The sequence below is a fragment of the Catharus ustulatus genome, chromosome 3, assembly GCF_009819885.2.
Source record: "Catharus ustulatus isolate bCatUst1 chromosome 3, bCatUst1.pri.v2, whole genome shotgun sequence".
Taxonomy (NCBI): Eukaryota; Metazoa; Chordata; class Aves; order Passeriformes; family Turdidae; genus Catharus; species Catharus ustulatus.
In genome coordinates this window covers 56,977,858-56,994,875 of record NC_046223.1, presented here as the reverse complement: position 1 = coordinate 56,994,875, position 17,018 = coordinate 56,977,858, and the positions used below count along the sequence as shown (strand labels likewise).

Sequence of the window (17,018 nt, the reverse complement as noted above, 5' to 3'; positions counted from 1 at the left end):
ACATTTTAGTCCCATTTTATTGGTTAATATGATTGAGCCAAACTATACTTTAAGTGATCATGCATGTGTTATTATGCTAATTCTGTGACATCCATAAAATATTTGTCACCCTTACACTACAGTGGAAAGCAGTAACCTATGCATTATTGCAGGATTTCTGACAATACCAGAGGAATATATTCTAAGCAAAAGTTTAGACTTAGAAGAGCAACCTTAGAAGAGCAACCACTGAATCTTTGTCAACAGGATCTATAAGCCACTATGCCATTTATGAGCTACATTCCAACAATCAACTTTAATGTCCCTAGTAATGTTTTCCAAAGACATTACTTTATCAAATTTAACCCAGAAGTTAAAGTTAAGGAAAACAATATATTTAATATGTCTTCGTGACATTTTAGTTAAGGTCTCCATTTCTGCCAGCCCCAGCCCTTCCACAGTTTGCAAAATCAGAATTAGGGGAATTAGATTCCACAGTAACTGAAAGCACAGCACTCTTTTCCAATACATAGAAACAGCACATATGCTCACTCTGGATTTTAAATCTTTCTGATCTTCATTGCTACAGAATTTTCTGGCAGAGGAGCCTACAAAATGGATAAGGTAGGTGAGCATAAACACTGAGTTAATTTTCGCTTTTTATGAAAACTGTTCTTTTCTTAATGTTCTTTTGTTGTGTGTAAAATCAGAAAAGGTATGACAACATAAAGCTTTCTAAGCTTAGGTAAGTGTAGCCAGCTTTCTAAGTGCTGTTGTTTGCAGAACATAGGGGCACTGACAAGGTAATTGGTGTGCCTCATAGTATCATCTTTCAGTGTCAAGTTGACCTACAGAGAAATACCCTGAGCTCCTAACAACTCCAGTGCTGTTTCTTTCCACCATTGCATTACTTTCAGCCTAAGCTCTTAGAATGGTACATACCTTTCTTTTGCATTGTAATGAGACAATCCTTCTCTTTCGGCAGTAAAGTACTCACTTTAAATCTTCAAGGATTTGGAATCATGGGAAGAGCTGAGGCACAGGAATGTTCTTGTTCCCTTATGTATTACCCCTCTACGGAGAATAATTGTATGCCAGGAACAACTCTTAGGCTTCAACTGCCTTTAATTCAGAAAGATGCTTTGCGTAAACAGCAGGAGATATTTCCTCGCTACACAGGAGAGTTATGAACAGTAACAATGACCAAATTCTGGAACCATGCCACCTTTTTTTCCAATTAGCAGTATATTTCAGTAGGAGGATACTGTGAAGATACCTATTTACTTAAACAAAATCCAGTCTTAATAGACTTTCTGATTCAGGATTTCGGTTGTTTTCTCTTGATTACCATGAAACTTAATGAAGCAAATAGGGAGTATGTACTTTGAGTAAATACAACAGCACATATTTGTAAAATTGGACTGACTTAACCCCATGTTCACCATTACCTACATAATACAGTTTTGTTATAGTGCCCATTCTGTGACACACTTTGCTAATAAAATTATGTCAATGCTAAATTTATACACAGAGGTTATGATTTAACTTACAGATACAATTTGAGAAAAGTTGTAAAGGTACCTATCAACCAGACACCAGGTTATATATTTTATGTGCAATAAATTAAATGTTATAAATGATGTGCCACTGAAAAAACTCTTCAGTGAAGAATGCAGAGAAAGCAAGGGGAAAAGAAGTTAAGGAAACCTGTAACTCTTATATTGTATGGCTCTGCAGCAAAAATCTCCCCTCTCATTAGCTCACCTTTGGCTAGTGATCGCTGTCCTGCTGCATCTGGCACAGCTAGAAAATGTGTATCCGCACTTAGGTAAGAGGTTTGGGATCCACCATTGGGTTCAGAGAGTCTGACTTCCTGGCCTTCTGATGCATCTCCACAGACCACTTCTGGGGGCTCATCAGAATGGATCTGTACGCAGAACGTTAAAGGCTGATCACCCTCCTCTGTGGCAGAGCTGCTAACCAGGTCAAGCCAGGACTGCCTCTCAGAATAAACCACTTTGGATGCCAAGGAAGACGATGATTCCTGGGAGTTGAAAGTGCTTTCAGGAGAGGAGAGAGAACAAGATGCTTCACTTGACAGAGTTGAGGTGAATGATGACTTCTGCTGATCCTGCTTTCCAGAAACAAAAGTGGGGCGTGGGGGGGGAAGAAAAAATAAAAATTATTTGCTAATTATTCTTGTTACTAGGTTCTACATGATATATAGATATGTAGCTGAAATGCTAAATGACCAAAAATTAATGGAATCTTGTTACTTATTCATCCAAACAAGCCTGTGGTGTTGCAATCAATCTCCTTTCCTTCAGAAACCAAGCCACCAGGAAGCCAAAAGCAAAAGAGATATAAACCTGACAATGCCTATAAACAAAGACCAAGGAAAACTATTATGCTGAATGTAGCCTTCCATGGTAAGTCTCACACTCTTTCTTAATTTGTCTTCACTTTAGTGGCCTAATCAAGAGTGAAGAAGAAAAACTCCAAATTAGCCATTGAACATGAAGCACTCAGCAGTTCCACCAATGCAATAACCAGAGATGGAGAGAAGGGGTCCCAAGCACTGAAGTACAGTAAAGAAGTATTTTTCCTAGTCCATTCAAGGGATAATTGTTCACCAGGGCAAGAAGGCTTGGCAGAAACTATCAGAAATTGGGATGAGATCATCATGATATGAAAGTCAGATTTCTTGCTACTGAGAAGGTGTTGCTAGGGAAACCTGGAAAAGCTGAAAACAGGTAAAGGGGCCAGCCTGGAATACCTATTTATAACCCAGTAAACCAGAAATAAGTTTTTAAATAAACCAAACCAAGAGTAACAATTTTTTTATTATTCTTTTTAAACTCCAATTCAGTGTTGTATACCACAATGTATACAACTTCCTTCTTATATTAAAAACAGCAAAGCCTTCTTGTGCTTCTTATACAGCTGTATGATGTAAAAAAATAGTCAAATCAGAGGATGAGGAGGACCTATATCAGGAGGACTGTGAGCACTATTTGTTTATAGCAGCTTTTTCACTTTTGTAAATTTTCAAAGCCATTCATAGAATCGTAGAATTGTCAAGGTTGGAAGAGGCTCTCAAGATCATGCAGTCCAGCCAAGCACTCAGCATTCCCACTGCAGCCCCTAAACCATCATCCAGGACCAGATCCAGACACCTCTTGAACACTTCCAGGGATTGTGACTCCACCACCTCCCTGGGTAACCTATTCCAATCCCTGATCAACCTAATGGTGAAAAAACTTGTCCAATATCTATTCTGAATCTGCCCTGTCCCAATTTAAGGCCATTTCCTCCAGTCCTGTCACTGCAGGCATGGCCCCTACCTGGCTACAACCTCCTTTCAGGGAATTTTAGAAGGCAATGAGGTCTCCCCAGAGCCTTCTCTTCCTGAGACTGAGCAAATCCAGCTCTCTCAGCTATTCCTTGTAAGACATGTTTTCTGATCCTTTCATGACTCCTATAAGGCTGTGCCAAATATTGCAGGACCTATGGATACTCCCCTATGGAAAGTACAGCACTGTGTTTCAGGTGTGGTTTTGTTTCTAAAATAGAAACTTTCACATATGCATCCTCAGGCAAAGGACAAGGAGATGCTATAGAGTGCTAAAAATGCCCTTGGGAACACAGGTGATGTGAAGTATTTCATCTAAGAGCTCCTATCACAACGACAAATGGTTGAAGCATTTATAAAGCCAAGCAGAACAATTGAACGGTAACAGCTCTTGCACACATCTTGTAGTTGGTCTAATTTCAATTGTTCGAAGCTGGAAAATGACGATGTTAGATCTCACCTCTATTTTTATGGCATTTGTCCACACACACACCAAAAAAAAAGTGTTATTGAAATGAAGATCGCGCTTCACTGAGGGGAATACATTTTTGTTTTCATTTCCATCATGTGTTAATTAAAAAATATGAGTGAGAAAAAATATGACTGCTAGAAGGTGTTTCTTTTTCTCTGCATATGTGTTGTTTTGTTTTTTCTTTGGCATGACAAATGCTTACCTGACATAAGTTATTTGAGTGACTCCTTTGGAAGTTTTCAATCATCCATATGATAATAAATTTCCATTTGGGGATGTTTTAAAAAGTAGATCATAAGGATTTCACTGGAGATTAATGAGTCTCTAGATATGTTTTAGTGAAAAATTATGATCATTAAACTCTTCAACTGCTCTTTTGGCTGCTGCTGCAATCTATTGTCTCAACATATCTGCTGATTTTTTAACTGTATATCCATTCACATGGACAAATTGATGCAGGTGGTCAGTTTAACTTTTGTCCTACAGATGTTATAATTTACTTGTTCCTCTCTTGCTTTTTTCCTCCACCATACCTAAACCCATGCATACATATGGAACCTTATGACCACTCATGATTTACTTCTGCAAATTTCAAAATGGTTTGAGTCAGCAGAGAATAAAACAGCAAGTACAAACTTTGTGCTAGAAGTACAGCAAAGTGTTTGCTGCTCTAATACGTAACAGAGCCTACACCTGGGTTTCTATTAGTTTCCGGACTAATAGTTTTTGTTTTGGAGTTAATGTCAAGTAGTTTGGAGACCTTTCTGCTTGAAATAATAAAAAGAATTAACACCAGTCAATGCCTGGGACATTCTCGACGCTGAGCTGAGTTGACAGGATAAGTGTCACTTCCAGTAGCAGTTTGAGAAAATTGAAGTAGGCCAAGTGCTGCACCCACAGAATATGAACCCAAATCGACCATATTTTTGAGACTTCACAGTTTGGTTCAAGTACTTTGCAAGAAATAAACTAAAGAGCCACATTTAACCAGCTCTCCCTGAGACAACTGCAGGCTCCAAACCTAGAATTCAGTTTTTAGTAGAAGCTGCGCTTTCCCTATCATTCCAGTGTTTCTGTTGTTTCAGCACTTGTCCAGAAGTGAAAGGGGTATTAAATACAGTATTTAAAAGAGGACTCTGACTTGCAGTCAAACAGAACTGTTCCTACTCTCTATGTAAGCAAGTTAAACACAGGGCAGACCCACATCAAGTGGAGCTTATTCCAGTGGCCAGTTCTGGGGTGAAAAGATGACACTTTGCTCAGGAGACACCAACCTTTGTCCACAAGGGAAGGGATTTTAAGGGATAAGAAGAAGGGAAATCAGCTGTCAAAGGTAAAGGCTGAAGGGAAGATACACTTTAAGGGAAAGCTTGAGAAAGCAGGATCCCTCAGCATACGCACCACTGCCTGCCTCCCACATGCTCCCTGCCAAAACGTGGGGGCCAGCACTCAAGAGTGCTTCCCTTCATATGGGAAGGAGACAACCAGCTATCGCCTCTGCAGCAACAGACCAACAAGCAGCAGGAAACCAGTAAAACAGAAAACTAAAAACAGCACCTGTTTAAAACTCATCATCTGGAAAAACGCAGGCATTCACTCAGAGGTGAGCAGACGGAAAACACATCTACAGCCTCCTAAAGGCAAGCCACTGAAGTATAAAAATTCAAGACGCTTCCTTAACTGATCCATGGCCCTGAATAACTGTGGAGACATACTGCCAGAGTTCTTCTCCGATATTTATAGCCCCTCAGTCACATTTAACTTCCAGTTAATGCAGGCAATAAAGAATCACGCTCTACAGCAGTGAATGCCTCACACCCCCGAGTGCCGGGCGGGTTGTTCCAGTGATAAACGCTACATGTGTCAGGAGAGGAAGTGAAGATTGACTTATCTGACTGAAAATGAGGGGGGCAAGTGGGTGAAATCCACTCCCAGCTTCATGTGAGCTAATTAGGGATTGTCAGACAGGCAACCCTGTCCGTGACATCTCCTTTCATTAATGCCTCTGGTTGCACAAGCTCCTCTAGCTCATCTGTATATTCCAGATATTTCCTGCTCTGCTGCTCCTGTGCCCACCCCAGCTCCTGGGGATAGCCACAGAGGAACTTGTACCACAGCAGGGAGTACAGAGCAGACACTTCCCTTCCGACAGATGCCACTAGAATATTTAGTACTAAGTGTATTACCGTACACCACTCAGTGCTTACTTTGCGATAGTGAAGAGGAAGGCTTGAATCAGGATTCCTTATTACCAGTCCAAACCAAATCACTTATTTCTAAACAGGGAATTAAATAAATTTGGCCTTCCATTTTAATGGAAAATACTTTAAAAATGTGGTGACTAAAGACTCTCACAAGGCTGCTCTATAGTTTTCAAAGCATGATATGAACAAGCTGTTTACTCCAAAACTGCAGCCAAACACCTAATGCCTGTTGCTAGCTCCAGGAAAACTTACTGGTTACAGGGATTAAGGGATTGCCTCTGCTACTTGCAAGAGCTCTCCTGACTTCTACTACAAATGAAACTTTTCTTTTAAAGGTTGCAAAGAGAGGGAAAAAAAACCCACCCAAAACCTACTAGTGAAGCTACCTGTCACAGCAAATTAACAACTTTTCTTTCTTTACTTAAAAAAAATCTAAAAATGGAAAAACTAAAAAAATTAAAATAATTTTTTTAAAAATTCATTTAAATTGCGTGTAAGAGCAATGAGATCACTGGGAAAAACAATTATATAGAAACAAGATTAATAGGGCAAGAAGTAGATAATATAATAATTAGACAAGTCAATTTGATTAGACTCATGAGGGTTCATAGTGCTTATTTTAATTTATTAAATGAAGTGAGACAGGAAGGAATATTCTGGGACAATATGCTACATAGATTTTGGAAGAATGCCTATTTTCTTTCTTCATAGTCTATTTTTCAGAGGTAGAGGAAAAAGAACATATTTTTATCCCTATGTGAAGAAGCCTCTTTCCCTTCACCTCTCTTCACTGCCACAAAAGCAGCTTCAAATTCAACAGTCTTAAAAACAGCTCACTCAAATAAATAAATACTAAGCTTTTGGGTATGTTACCAAGGTCACAAAAAGAGAGAGGTTTCAGGATGGATTTTTTTTAAAAAAGAGATTAATATGAAAAAAACAGCTTATAGTGATGTGTTAAAAATCTTGTAAAGGAAAGACACAGTTTGTGTATGAGGTAGAACAACACCTTCCTTTCTCCAGCAAGATAAATAGGAAAGAGTTGATCTTTGACAGTGCAAAGCTCCCTGCCGTGCAGGATGTGCCAACTGTGTGCTCTGCCACGTGGCAGGCAGTCTGTGCATGAAGGTTTCACAGGAACACAGTGTGGACATTTCCAGACAAGGTTTTAGGCTATTCCTAGAGGTCCTCCACCTCAGAAGAGTTTTTTTCAACCTGCTTGCACCAGAAACAAGGTAATAACTGGAGCACTTACCGAAGGAGGAGGTGGTGTCTGGGCTCTGTAGGGTGGAGGTGGCGTGTCTGTTATTTCTGGATCCTCGTGCTCGCTTTCACTGTAGCATTCTGAGGTAGATATGGAAAATGAGCAAAAAGAAAGAGTGAGACCAACATATTGCTCTTTGCAGCAGTATGGCAATGAAAGATCACCAAGTAGGATGTTCTGGATTTAGGACTACACTTTAACAAGTCAGTGTCACCTAATCCACTGGTGGTGATGCTGGAGAGCTCTTGCAAGTAGCGGAGGCAACCCTTTAATCCATGTAACCATTAAGTTTACCTGGAGCTAGCAACAGACCTTGGGGGTTTGGCTGCAATTTTGGAGTAAATAGATTGTTCCTATCATGCTTTGGAAACTATAGAGCAGCCTTGTGAGAGTCTTTTGTCACACATGGTATCTCGTACAGACACACCCTACAGCATGGTAGTATATATGAACAGGTAATGCCAAAAGTAAACACAGTACTCTAGGACTACCCTACTTGTCCCTCTCTCTTTTTTCTTTTTTTTCTTCTTTTTTTTTAACAAAAACCAACTCATAGGAGCCTCAATATCTTTTGACATATGGCAGAGGCAGTCATGCTGTTATTTCTTTCAACTATCTGTGCAGCAGGTGAAACATTTTCCAAAGATTTTTTTAAAGGTGGATTAAATGAAGTGATAACCATTGGTAGAATTAGACATAGATAAAGGGAAACAGAATGTTGCTGGTTCTTATGTCCAGGACCTGGCAACAGTAAACATTGGACAAGATCATAGAATCATAGAATAGTTTGGTTTGGGAGAGACCTTAAAAGGTCATGTTGTCCAACTTCTCTGCAATAAGCAGCATCATCTTCAACTAGACCAAGCTGCTTGGAGCCTTGTCCAGCCTGACCTTGAATGTTTCCAGTGATGGAGCTTCTGCCACCTCTCTGGGCCACCTGTTTCAATGTTTGCCAACTTCACTGTAAAAAATTACATCTTTATATCTAATCTAAACTGGCCCTTTCTTTGTGTAAAAAAACTGTCCCATCTCCAGGATACCCTGCTAAAATGTTTGCCCTCATCTTCCTTACAGGTCCTCTTTGTGCACTGAAAGGCCACACAGATGACTTTTGCTAAATCTCACAACACAAATGCAACCTTTGCAGGAGTAAGTGCTTGCATCCTGCCCTGAACCGCATGTGCAGGGAGACAGCACTGACCTCCATCCCACTGAGCTGGGAACATGAGAGTTTGCAAAGACAAAGCCGGAGCTTGATGAGGACAACTTGAGTGCCAAGAACAGAGGCTGCCCCTGCTGTGTCCACGGGATCCAGCACCGCCCTTTGCTGGCCACATGCACTCAGCAGCCTGGGCTGTCCAAGAGCCTCTGTCCAGCCCTGCCCCAGAGAGCAGGGGTTGCTTACGTCCAGCTCTGATTCCTCATCAGAGATGAGACGATTTCATCTAAAATGAACTCATTTAATACCCATGTGCTTTATTTTTAAGCATGTCAATGTGGGGGGAAGGTGGGTGTTAATAAGCACAGAGTGAGGGGAATAAACTTGTAAGAGAGAAAAATTTTGTGTGTGAGAAAGAATTTTCTAACATATTAACAAAGAGAAACTTGAAGAGGTACATTTTTTTCCCTGCATTGTTTGCAGAACCATAGGGTATTGATAGCATAGATGCTATCCTGTTTACTGGAAATGCTGGCACATCTAAGCATAAAGAACTGAAACTGGCTGCAATGAGGCCTATACCAAATTCTAAGACTCTATTAGTTCCTTTTGAGTAAGTCAGTAAAAAGCTTATGCTTTCTACAGGTCCCCTTTTAGGCACACAGAAGAACTGAAAAAGAATCAACAGCTGTTTCTGATACTCCAAACAGGCAATTGGTGGGGGGGGGCGACATTAAAAGGCACAGAAGTATCTGAATACAGAAGAAATGTCATAAAAAGAGCCAAGATTTCTGAAGAATTTTGGTGCGTGATACAGAGAGGAAGAAGTCATCTGCAGGAAGAGAAGTGAGTGGGTAGGGACAGTGTTTTAAGGAAACATAGCAATATTTCTGTCCAGCCAGGCACCAGTAGGTGCTGCACCCATGCTGAAGGCAGCTGCTGGATTACCTGTGAACAAGACATACATGAAAAGACAAGGAGGTGTTTGACAGCAGAATCAGAAGGCTTTTTTCTGAGGGGGAAATGGATGACTATCTTTAAAAGCTGAAGAAATCTTGGCTATGTTACGCTATTGCAAAGTTATTCGATAACCTGTTCCACAGGTTATTGAGATGATTATTGTATACCATTTGGTATATACTTTTAATTTTAGATTAAGATTGGTGGGATGACTAATTTTTTCATAATTCTTGATTCAACTAATAAAACCTGTATCACTTTTTTTTTGATGCTTAAAAAATTAGTTTAATGTATAAAATTTTGGCCATTCCCATTTTCCATCAAATTCTTCCATTCATGAAAAGATGGTCAACATATTTGAACACTTCCTCCCTGAGTACAAGTATATTGCAGTTCTTGCTACACAACCTAATATTCAATGTAGCCCTTTATCCTCTAGTGTTTTGATAAAGTTGGCTTCAAACAGAATACAGGCTTCTTACAGGAATTAGATGGTGTGAAAATTAACAAATTTCCTGACAAGAAACAAATGTGAACAAAAAAACTGATGAGACTTGCTGAATTCTCCAGGCATCAGTAGTATCTGTGCTTGCCCACCCTAAAGCTGCTTTTAATGGTAGAGCATAAATGGAGCCAGATCAAATTAATCAATAATGTAATTGCATGTCCCAAGCCTGGACATAAACCACAATCTTGAATTTTATGGTAAAGCAGAAGGGATGCAGAGAGGAACACTTCATTGCTTAGACAAAACAGGCTGCATCAACTAAGGTTCATACTACTGCAAATACCAGTTATTTTTCATAATGACAGTTCCTTCACCAGCTCAGCAGTTCTAAAAAGGGCACTGGGTACCAATACTCTAAAAATGGAGATTTAAAAGCCCAGATGATGACACATATGTGTCATCAGATATGTGATGACATATTCCTCAGGTTCCTGTACATTTAGAGACCATTCCAGGCTCGGTAACATAATATTACCCAGAGCACTTCTCATTCTAAACCAGCTCCTCTGCTCAAATTTGTGATTTGAGTGCTGGTATCTTCCCATCAAAGAGTTGTATTAGGTTGGTGTGCAAATTAAGACAATAAATAAATTGTTTAGAACTTGTAAAGTTTCTCATTCCATAATGAACTCGGGCTTGGTTTTGAAACAAACTGTAGGCTCCAGAATAGCAGTACCACCCCCTCATTCCCAGCATTGGTTGAAACCCCCGGGACTGGAGGATGGTAGGGATGGGTCTGCAGAGCTCAAGTTGTTCTCATGCAAGCTGCCATGCTGCAGCACAGCTCCTGTCATGTAACTCACCAGCTCAAAACCTGAGCAGCACAGCTGCTCCTCTTCACACTTGGTAGGCTTAGCAAGCCAGCAAACTGCCAGAAAGTAGTTACACATCTCTCACAAGATCACCTAGTGTCTCTCACTCACAGTTTCTCACCATTTTTTCTCTTCCTGTGATTACCCAGTACCGTGACAATGTGGTTTCTCTGAGCTCAGACAGTAGACAAACCCAAGATGACAGTTCGAAAGACAGAAAATAGCTGACAAAAATTTGGCCAAGGAAACACTGTGAAGAACACAATGCAGTTACACATTGAAACCACTTAGGAGCATACCTTCCTCATTCCTCCTGTTTGGTGCCTGAGGGTCTACAGCCATTCCCAGCTTACTTAGCCACCTGTGTTTGAAACAGAGGGAACACAGAGTCAGGGACACTCACACACTCTTCAGACTGAGTTTTGCTCTTTTCAGTTGTCTTCTACATCACCACATCTGTTTTCATTAGCCTGGAGACTAAATGTCAAAGTTTCAATTTCTTAGATCATCTGCTAGAAAGGCACCAGTTACCTCTTCATTAATATTCCTTGTAGTGAGCAGGATTAAATGCCTGGAACATCTTTCCCTGACACTGAAAAAAGAGATACTACTGATGACCCAGGAGTCACACTTGTGTAAGCTGAAGAAAAAGTCTTTGTGCTGTAACACCATGTCAGTGTATTAGTCCAATTGTTGAGGTGTCATCCTTCATCTGAGATGGAGAAAAAGGCATGAGAGCCATAGAAGATGATGTCAGCTGCCCTGGTCAAACCTATTGCAGCACAGTCTCTGCCACTTGAAACCAAACTTTTTGATCATAACATATCACATTTTTCAATGTTGCTATGTACTTTTGGTTTTAGTACGTCTCATTTCCTGTGTTGTCTTAAGCTATTAACCAGGGTGTTTTTCATTTATCTTCCTAGGTGGTTGCATTTTTCCACTGCTAGAAATATTCCCTCGTTATACTTTTTGTATATTATGTTTGCCTGTAGGTCTCTCAGGGCTATCCACATTTTAAGCAACTATCAAACTGAAAAAGCTCAAGCTTTTAGGATTAAAACACAAGGCATATATAGAAAGTATGAAGGGCAGGAATTTATTATTGGAAAAAAATCCGTTTTGTTTGATTTTGTTTCTACTAAAGCTAGTAGATCAGCATCAAAGTAACTTTTTTAAAAATGTACTTTTAGGTTTCAGTATGAGGAATAGAGCCACAAACAATTCAGAAAAACAAAGTGCCATTTCTCTAAGTGTGGTCCATTGACTCTTTTCTGACAGCTAATCCTAATAGAATGATTTCTAAATGAAAATCCAACTTAACAAGGAAAAGATTTGCTAAAAAATTCTAGGACTTAATTAATGATGAGGGCAGACAAGTCATGTAATAACTATGTACAATTGGTCAGCTAAATGCATGCAGCTAGTCAGCATGCCTTTACTTTTCATGTGTTCATGACAATAGCAAATACATGATAAATTAGTGAAAAAAATGACTGTGTTAATAAATGTACTGTTGATTTAATAGATATGTATATATATACAGGTATATGCATCTACCGATATATGCATGAAGAGTTACAAAAGGTCATGATCCATCAAGCATTTATGCACACCAGGAACTTGACACACACAAATGCTCCAGTGAGTTCAGTGAAACCATTCAAATGTGTGTTTGCAGGACTGGAGCCAAGAGAACAGATGTCTTTCAGTCTGTTTCGACATATGCGTGACTATGCGTGTACTTCATGTATTAAATGCATGTATTTTATACTTTGCCAAGGAAAACATCATTGGTTGCAACACTGGGGAGTTAGTACAGCATAGTGCAGGCTGCTCTAACACTAGGCTACCTAGCTTTAAGCCAAAATTAAATTTACTCAAGAAGTGGAGTCTGAACAAAATCATTCTGAGGCCATAAGAGCTAAGACACCTGCATAGATTTCAATCACTCACTCACAGGAGACTAAATATTTTTCACATGAGAATTTCCAGCTGGGCTCCAAACTGTCTGTTAGCACTTACTAATATCCTCCATTAGCTCTAATTTTCCTTCTCCATATGTCCTTCCATCTCTTCTCTCTTAACCAGGGTTACCCTCTCTACTGAAATATTCCTGTCCAGCTGTTCCTCATTCTCAGTCCTTCTCATCCTATCTGCATCAGGAACTTGTCATTCCATTCATTCCAGCTCTGGTGGGAAGTGCAGGAACACCAAAATGGATGGTTATCTACCCACCAGAATGTTCCGTGATGCTCCAACTTGGAAAGGGCAACAGAGTCTTTTCATCTATATTTACTTGTGGGCATCTGTAGAGTACAGATGTATTAATACATATCTATGCACATACACTACTGTAAAATTGTACATTTCTATAACTCTAGATCTCTCAGAAGCCCACACACATTCTCTCAACTGCTCTCTTTTTCTATTGTGGTAAGTATGTAAAGGGTCTCCCATTTATAGAGGGATTGATAGTCATTGCCTGTGAAAAATCACACAAAGATCGCCAGTAGAGCAATGATTAAAATCCTGGCCTGACTATTGTAGGATCTCTCCTCCCATTTAAATTGTACTGCTTTGCATCCAGTATTTGGCCATTTAATGCAATAGCATAGAGAACAGACCGCAATCTGAAGTAAAAAGGGCAAAGTTGTGAGATATTTCTAAAGCAGCCAAAATTGGATGAGCAGAAAATAATATCTTTCTGATAGCCCAGTGGTTTCCAAAATGGCAGCCTTTACATCCATTTTTACTTCTTCCATTGAGAACCATTTGGTTGCTAATCTTCTGGACATTTCTGGAAAGAAAATTTCTGACTGTCATTACGATCATTCAACTACAGCATAGTTTGATGCTAGTTTACATTAAAGAAACAGACCTTTCTATCCCTCTAACCCTCCTTGTTAGCTGATATGACACTCTGAAATCAGAAACTGTTATACTCTAGTCCTGGATCACTTCTGGGACTTTTCCCTCTCTTTCCTTTCTCCCCTCACTTCTTCCCAGGAGTTGTACTTGCTATCAAATCTTAGCACCACCCTAACAGAAAGGGATTTATACCAGCAAATGTTGGGAAGATTAGTATCAAAATTAGGCTAATTATGGGATTCTGATTTCAATTATAATTAGTGAACAAAGAGTAATAGTTTTCTTCCATTTAGTGACCAGAAAAATTAGACTCAGTAATTCCTCAAATAACTTTGTCAATGACTGCTTGACAGTGAAAGAATGAACTTTCAAAGAGTGTTCTCATGCATGAGACAGGATGAAACATAACCAGTTGCTCCTACTTACGTGTTCATTTCCAGAACATTTTCTGCTGCAAAATAAAATGTCTTGATCTGTGGGTGGCTGATCTTAATAGCACTTTAGGGAAAGAAAAAAAAAAAAAAAAGAGATATGAAGAAAATCAGTTTCCATAAGAAAGAAAAAATAATAGCTGAATGAATTAAAATACATATTTATTCCACTATATTAATCCAGATTAGCTTTTCCATTCATATGGCTCTTTCTTTAAAACCCTAGCCTATTTTTAGCTCATTTCCTAGGCCACACATTATTCTGAGAGTATAAACTACAGGAACTAAAAAGGAACGAATAAAGAATAAAACAAAGGTTTCCATTATTTCATTACATAATTCTGTTGCATTCCCATACCTCAACCACTATGTGCAGTTTTGCTTGCTCCAGAGGTAAAAGGAAACTCGGAAAATGTTGGAAGAAAGCACCAGTAGTGACCCAAGACAAGGAACAGCTTCCGTGTGCTGTGGTCAATCAGGCTAAGACCCCAAAGCATGGAAAACCAATGGCTGAGGGAAGGGACATGTGACACAGTAAAATCACAAGCAGCACACAGTGGGTGAACAGTGACTGACTCTTCTGACTCCTCCATCAGAAGAATGAAGGTTTGCTCTTGAGGGGCACAATTAAATGCACGCTGCACTTTGTAACTTTGAACAACACCAACTCCTCTCCAAACCTTTGAAGTGTGCTCAGAGGCGGCTGGAAGTCAGTGCTGCATGTGGAGTTTGGAGAGAATATCTTCAAATGTGCATCCTGCTAAAGAAAGTATTTATTCCCTGCACAACCAAAGGCTTCAAGTACACCCCAAGCTCAGTTGCACCATAGCAGCCTTAAGAATAGCCCAGGCTTGGAGGGATGCAGCATTACTTGCACTACTGCTGACCTCCTCAACTGAGAGGGGACATCTGAGAACTACAGTCGACTCATAATGAGCAATTGAATAAAGGAGAGGGAAAAGAAAGCATTTGGCACACTCATCTGGGGTTTTTTTGTTTGTGGTTTTAGCAAAGCACATCTGGCAAAGACTTTTCAAAAATATTTTTTCAATATGGTTTTCTTTCAGTAGCTCAATTAATATCTCATTATTTATACAACACAAAAGAACTCCCCACAGTTTTACTGTCAACTACTGAGATTCATTCCTTGCAACGTTGTAAAAATCATAATAAACTGGATAAAAAGATAAACTTACTGCTTTTTTTTGCATTCAATTGCTCGATCCACACTGAAGTCTGGAAGTCTTATAAATCCTTCTGCTTTTTCAGCCTTCACAAAAAGGAAAAAAAAATTAAATATCACCACATCAACCAACTGGTAAGCTAGTAGACTCCAATGTTGAATAATATTTAACATGCAAGTGCTTGTTTTTGACAGCTTTTTATACTGTGAAAATATATGCTCATCACCATGGGGACAGATTAACGCCTGATGAAATATTTCTATACCAGCTATATTTGTGCAAATCCAGGGTGCCGGAAAGCCACCACTCCTGTTGGTGCAAGTGGCAGAGTGCAAGCATAGATTTTGTTGACTAATAAGGATGAACAAGGTCTGGATGGCACCTACACTTTCAAAGGTGGTTTTGTGCCATGTTACAGCATGTGTGTATCTTACAAAGACATGTAACAGCAGACATAAAATGACCTATTATAACAGCTGAAAAATACATTTCAGAAGTGCCCCCAAGATGGTTCTACGTAGAAATGGAGGAGGGTGTCCCCTGTGTAATTGCAGCATGGATCATTTTGCAGGGTCACCTGTCCACAAGCAAGGTTGAGGCCCTGAAGGTTGCTCACATCCCATGCAGCTGACTGCTGTGGTTAAACACCGCAAACCTGCCTCAGAGGGCTTTGGTCACCCAGTTATCACTCCCCCCAGAAATTTGCAGGCACAGTACAAGAGGTAGCAAAATCCAGGCAGACATTTACATTTACAGTACAGTGCTTATATCCAGTCAGTCCTTTCTGCATGCAAGGAGCTTTACTGAGCATTGACGTCTCTGTTCTCAGTCAGCAGGACTCTGAGTCAGAGCTTTGCTCCAGCAAAACTGAAGCGACAAGCTTCAAATCCCTGTTTGTGCTGCCTGAAACTGAAACATCTGAGGCAGAAACATCTTCCTTACTATATCTTCCTACATAACACTTGGTCATCTGCAATAAGATTAGGAGTCCTCCTAAGATGAACAATATATAATGTAGACAAAAGTCTATAGGACATAATGTCAGGAAAACATACTTTCCAAAACACTTAAGTGCTCATTCCTGAATTACATTTTTGCTGCTCCCAGCCATTGCTCATAGAGTCTGTACATTAAAATTCTGAAAACGTACACTGAGTTAAAGCAGGTAAAATACACACAGCAATTACAAAGGCAGAACATAAATGAAGACAACTGACAGTATCTCAAGTCTCATTATGCATGAATATGATGAGACTGTAAAAAGATGTCTTTTGAGCTTTAATGCTTGGAAGTATGAATCTCCAAGAACTGAAATATGGATACAGAATTGATATTTCAGTGAGTGGCTTCCCCTGATATCTGCATATCTGTTCTTTGGCATAAAATAAGTAATGGCCTAACCATCACGTATTAAACATTCATGTGAGAAGTTTATATTTTACATCATCACCAGTAAATGGTTTTGCTGCTCCAAGACACACACACACACACCATCAGTGGAATGGGTTTTTCTTATTTTCTTTCAGTACAGGAGAAAAAAAGATTTTTTTATATGTGGGCTGGAAAACTTTCATTCTGGAGTATTTGTATGAGAAAGTGCTTATTTGGTACTGTGGGCTTTTAACACTCTCTGATTGTATTAGTATCTGTAAAACTTGTTTAGTGATTAGCTTGGGGAGCTTTTATTTCCATTCCACAGGTTGGAATTTCATGAGACTAGAGCCATTGAGGTAAACTAACAATAACTAAACCTAGTATTACTATGCCAGATCCATAGTATATTAAAAATTTAGGGATGAACAAATAAATACTGGTGAGTAAT

At 39.5% G+C, this 17,018-nt stretch overlaps 1 protein-coding gene across 4 annotated transcripts in view; it reads right to left on the bottom strand.

Annotated features, from left to right (window-relative positions):
* The window catches only part of IPCEF1 (interaction protein for cytohesin exchange factors 1), a 45,324-nt gene that overhangs the window by 15,469 nt on the left and 12,837 nt on the right, over nt 1–17,018 (bottom strand). For 3 of the 4 annotated variants that reach the window (XM_033054889.1, XM_033054892.1, XM_033054891.1), the window contains 5 exons: nt 15,209–15,282; nt 14,008–14,079; nt 11,010–11,071; nt 7,263–7,351; nt 1,744–2,113 (listed from right to left, as the gene is read on the bottom strand). In XM_033054889.1, the coding sequence (XP_032910780.1) occupies nt 1,744–2,113; nt 7,263–7,351; nt 11,010–11,071; nt 14,008–14,079; nt 15,209–15,282 (667 nt within the window). The remainder of the gene's footprint in view (nt 1–1,743; nt 2,114–7,262; nt 7,352–11,009; nt 11,072–14,007; nt 14,080–15,208; nt 15,283–17,018) is intronic. The other variant, XM_033054890.1, reaches the window with a different exon arrangement.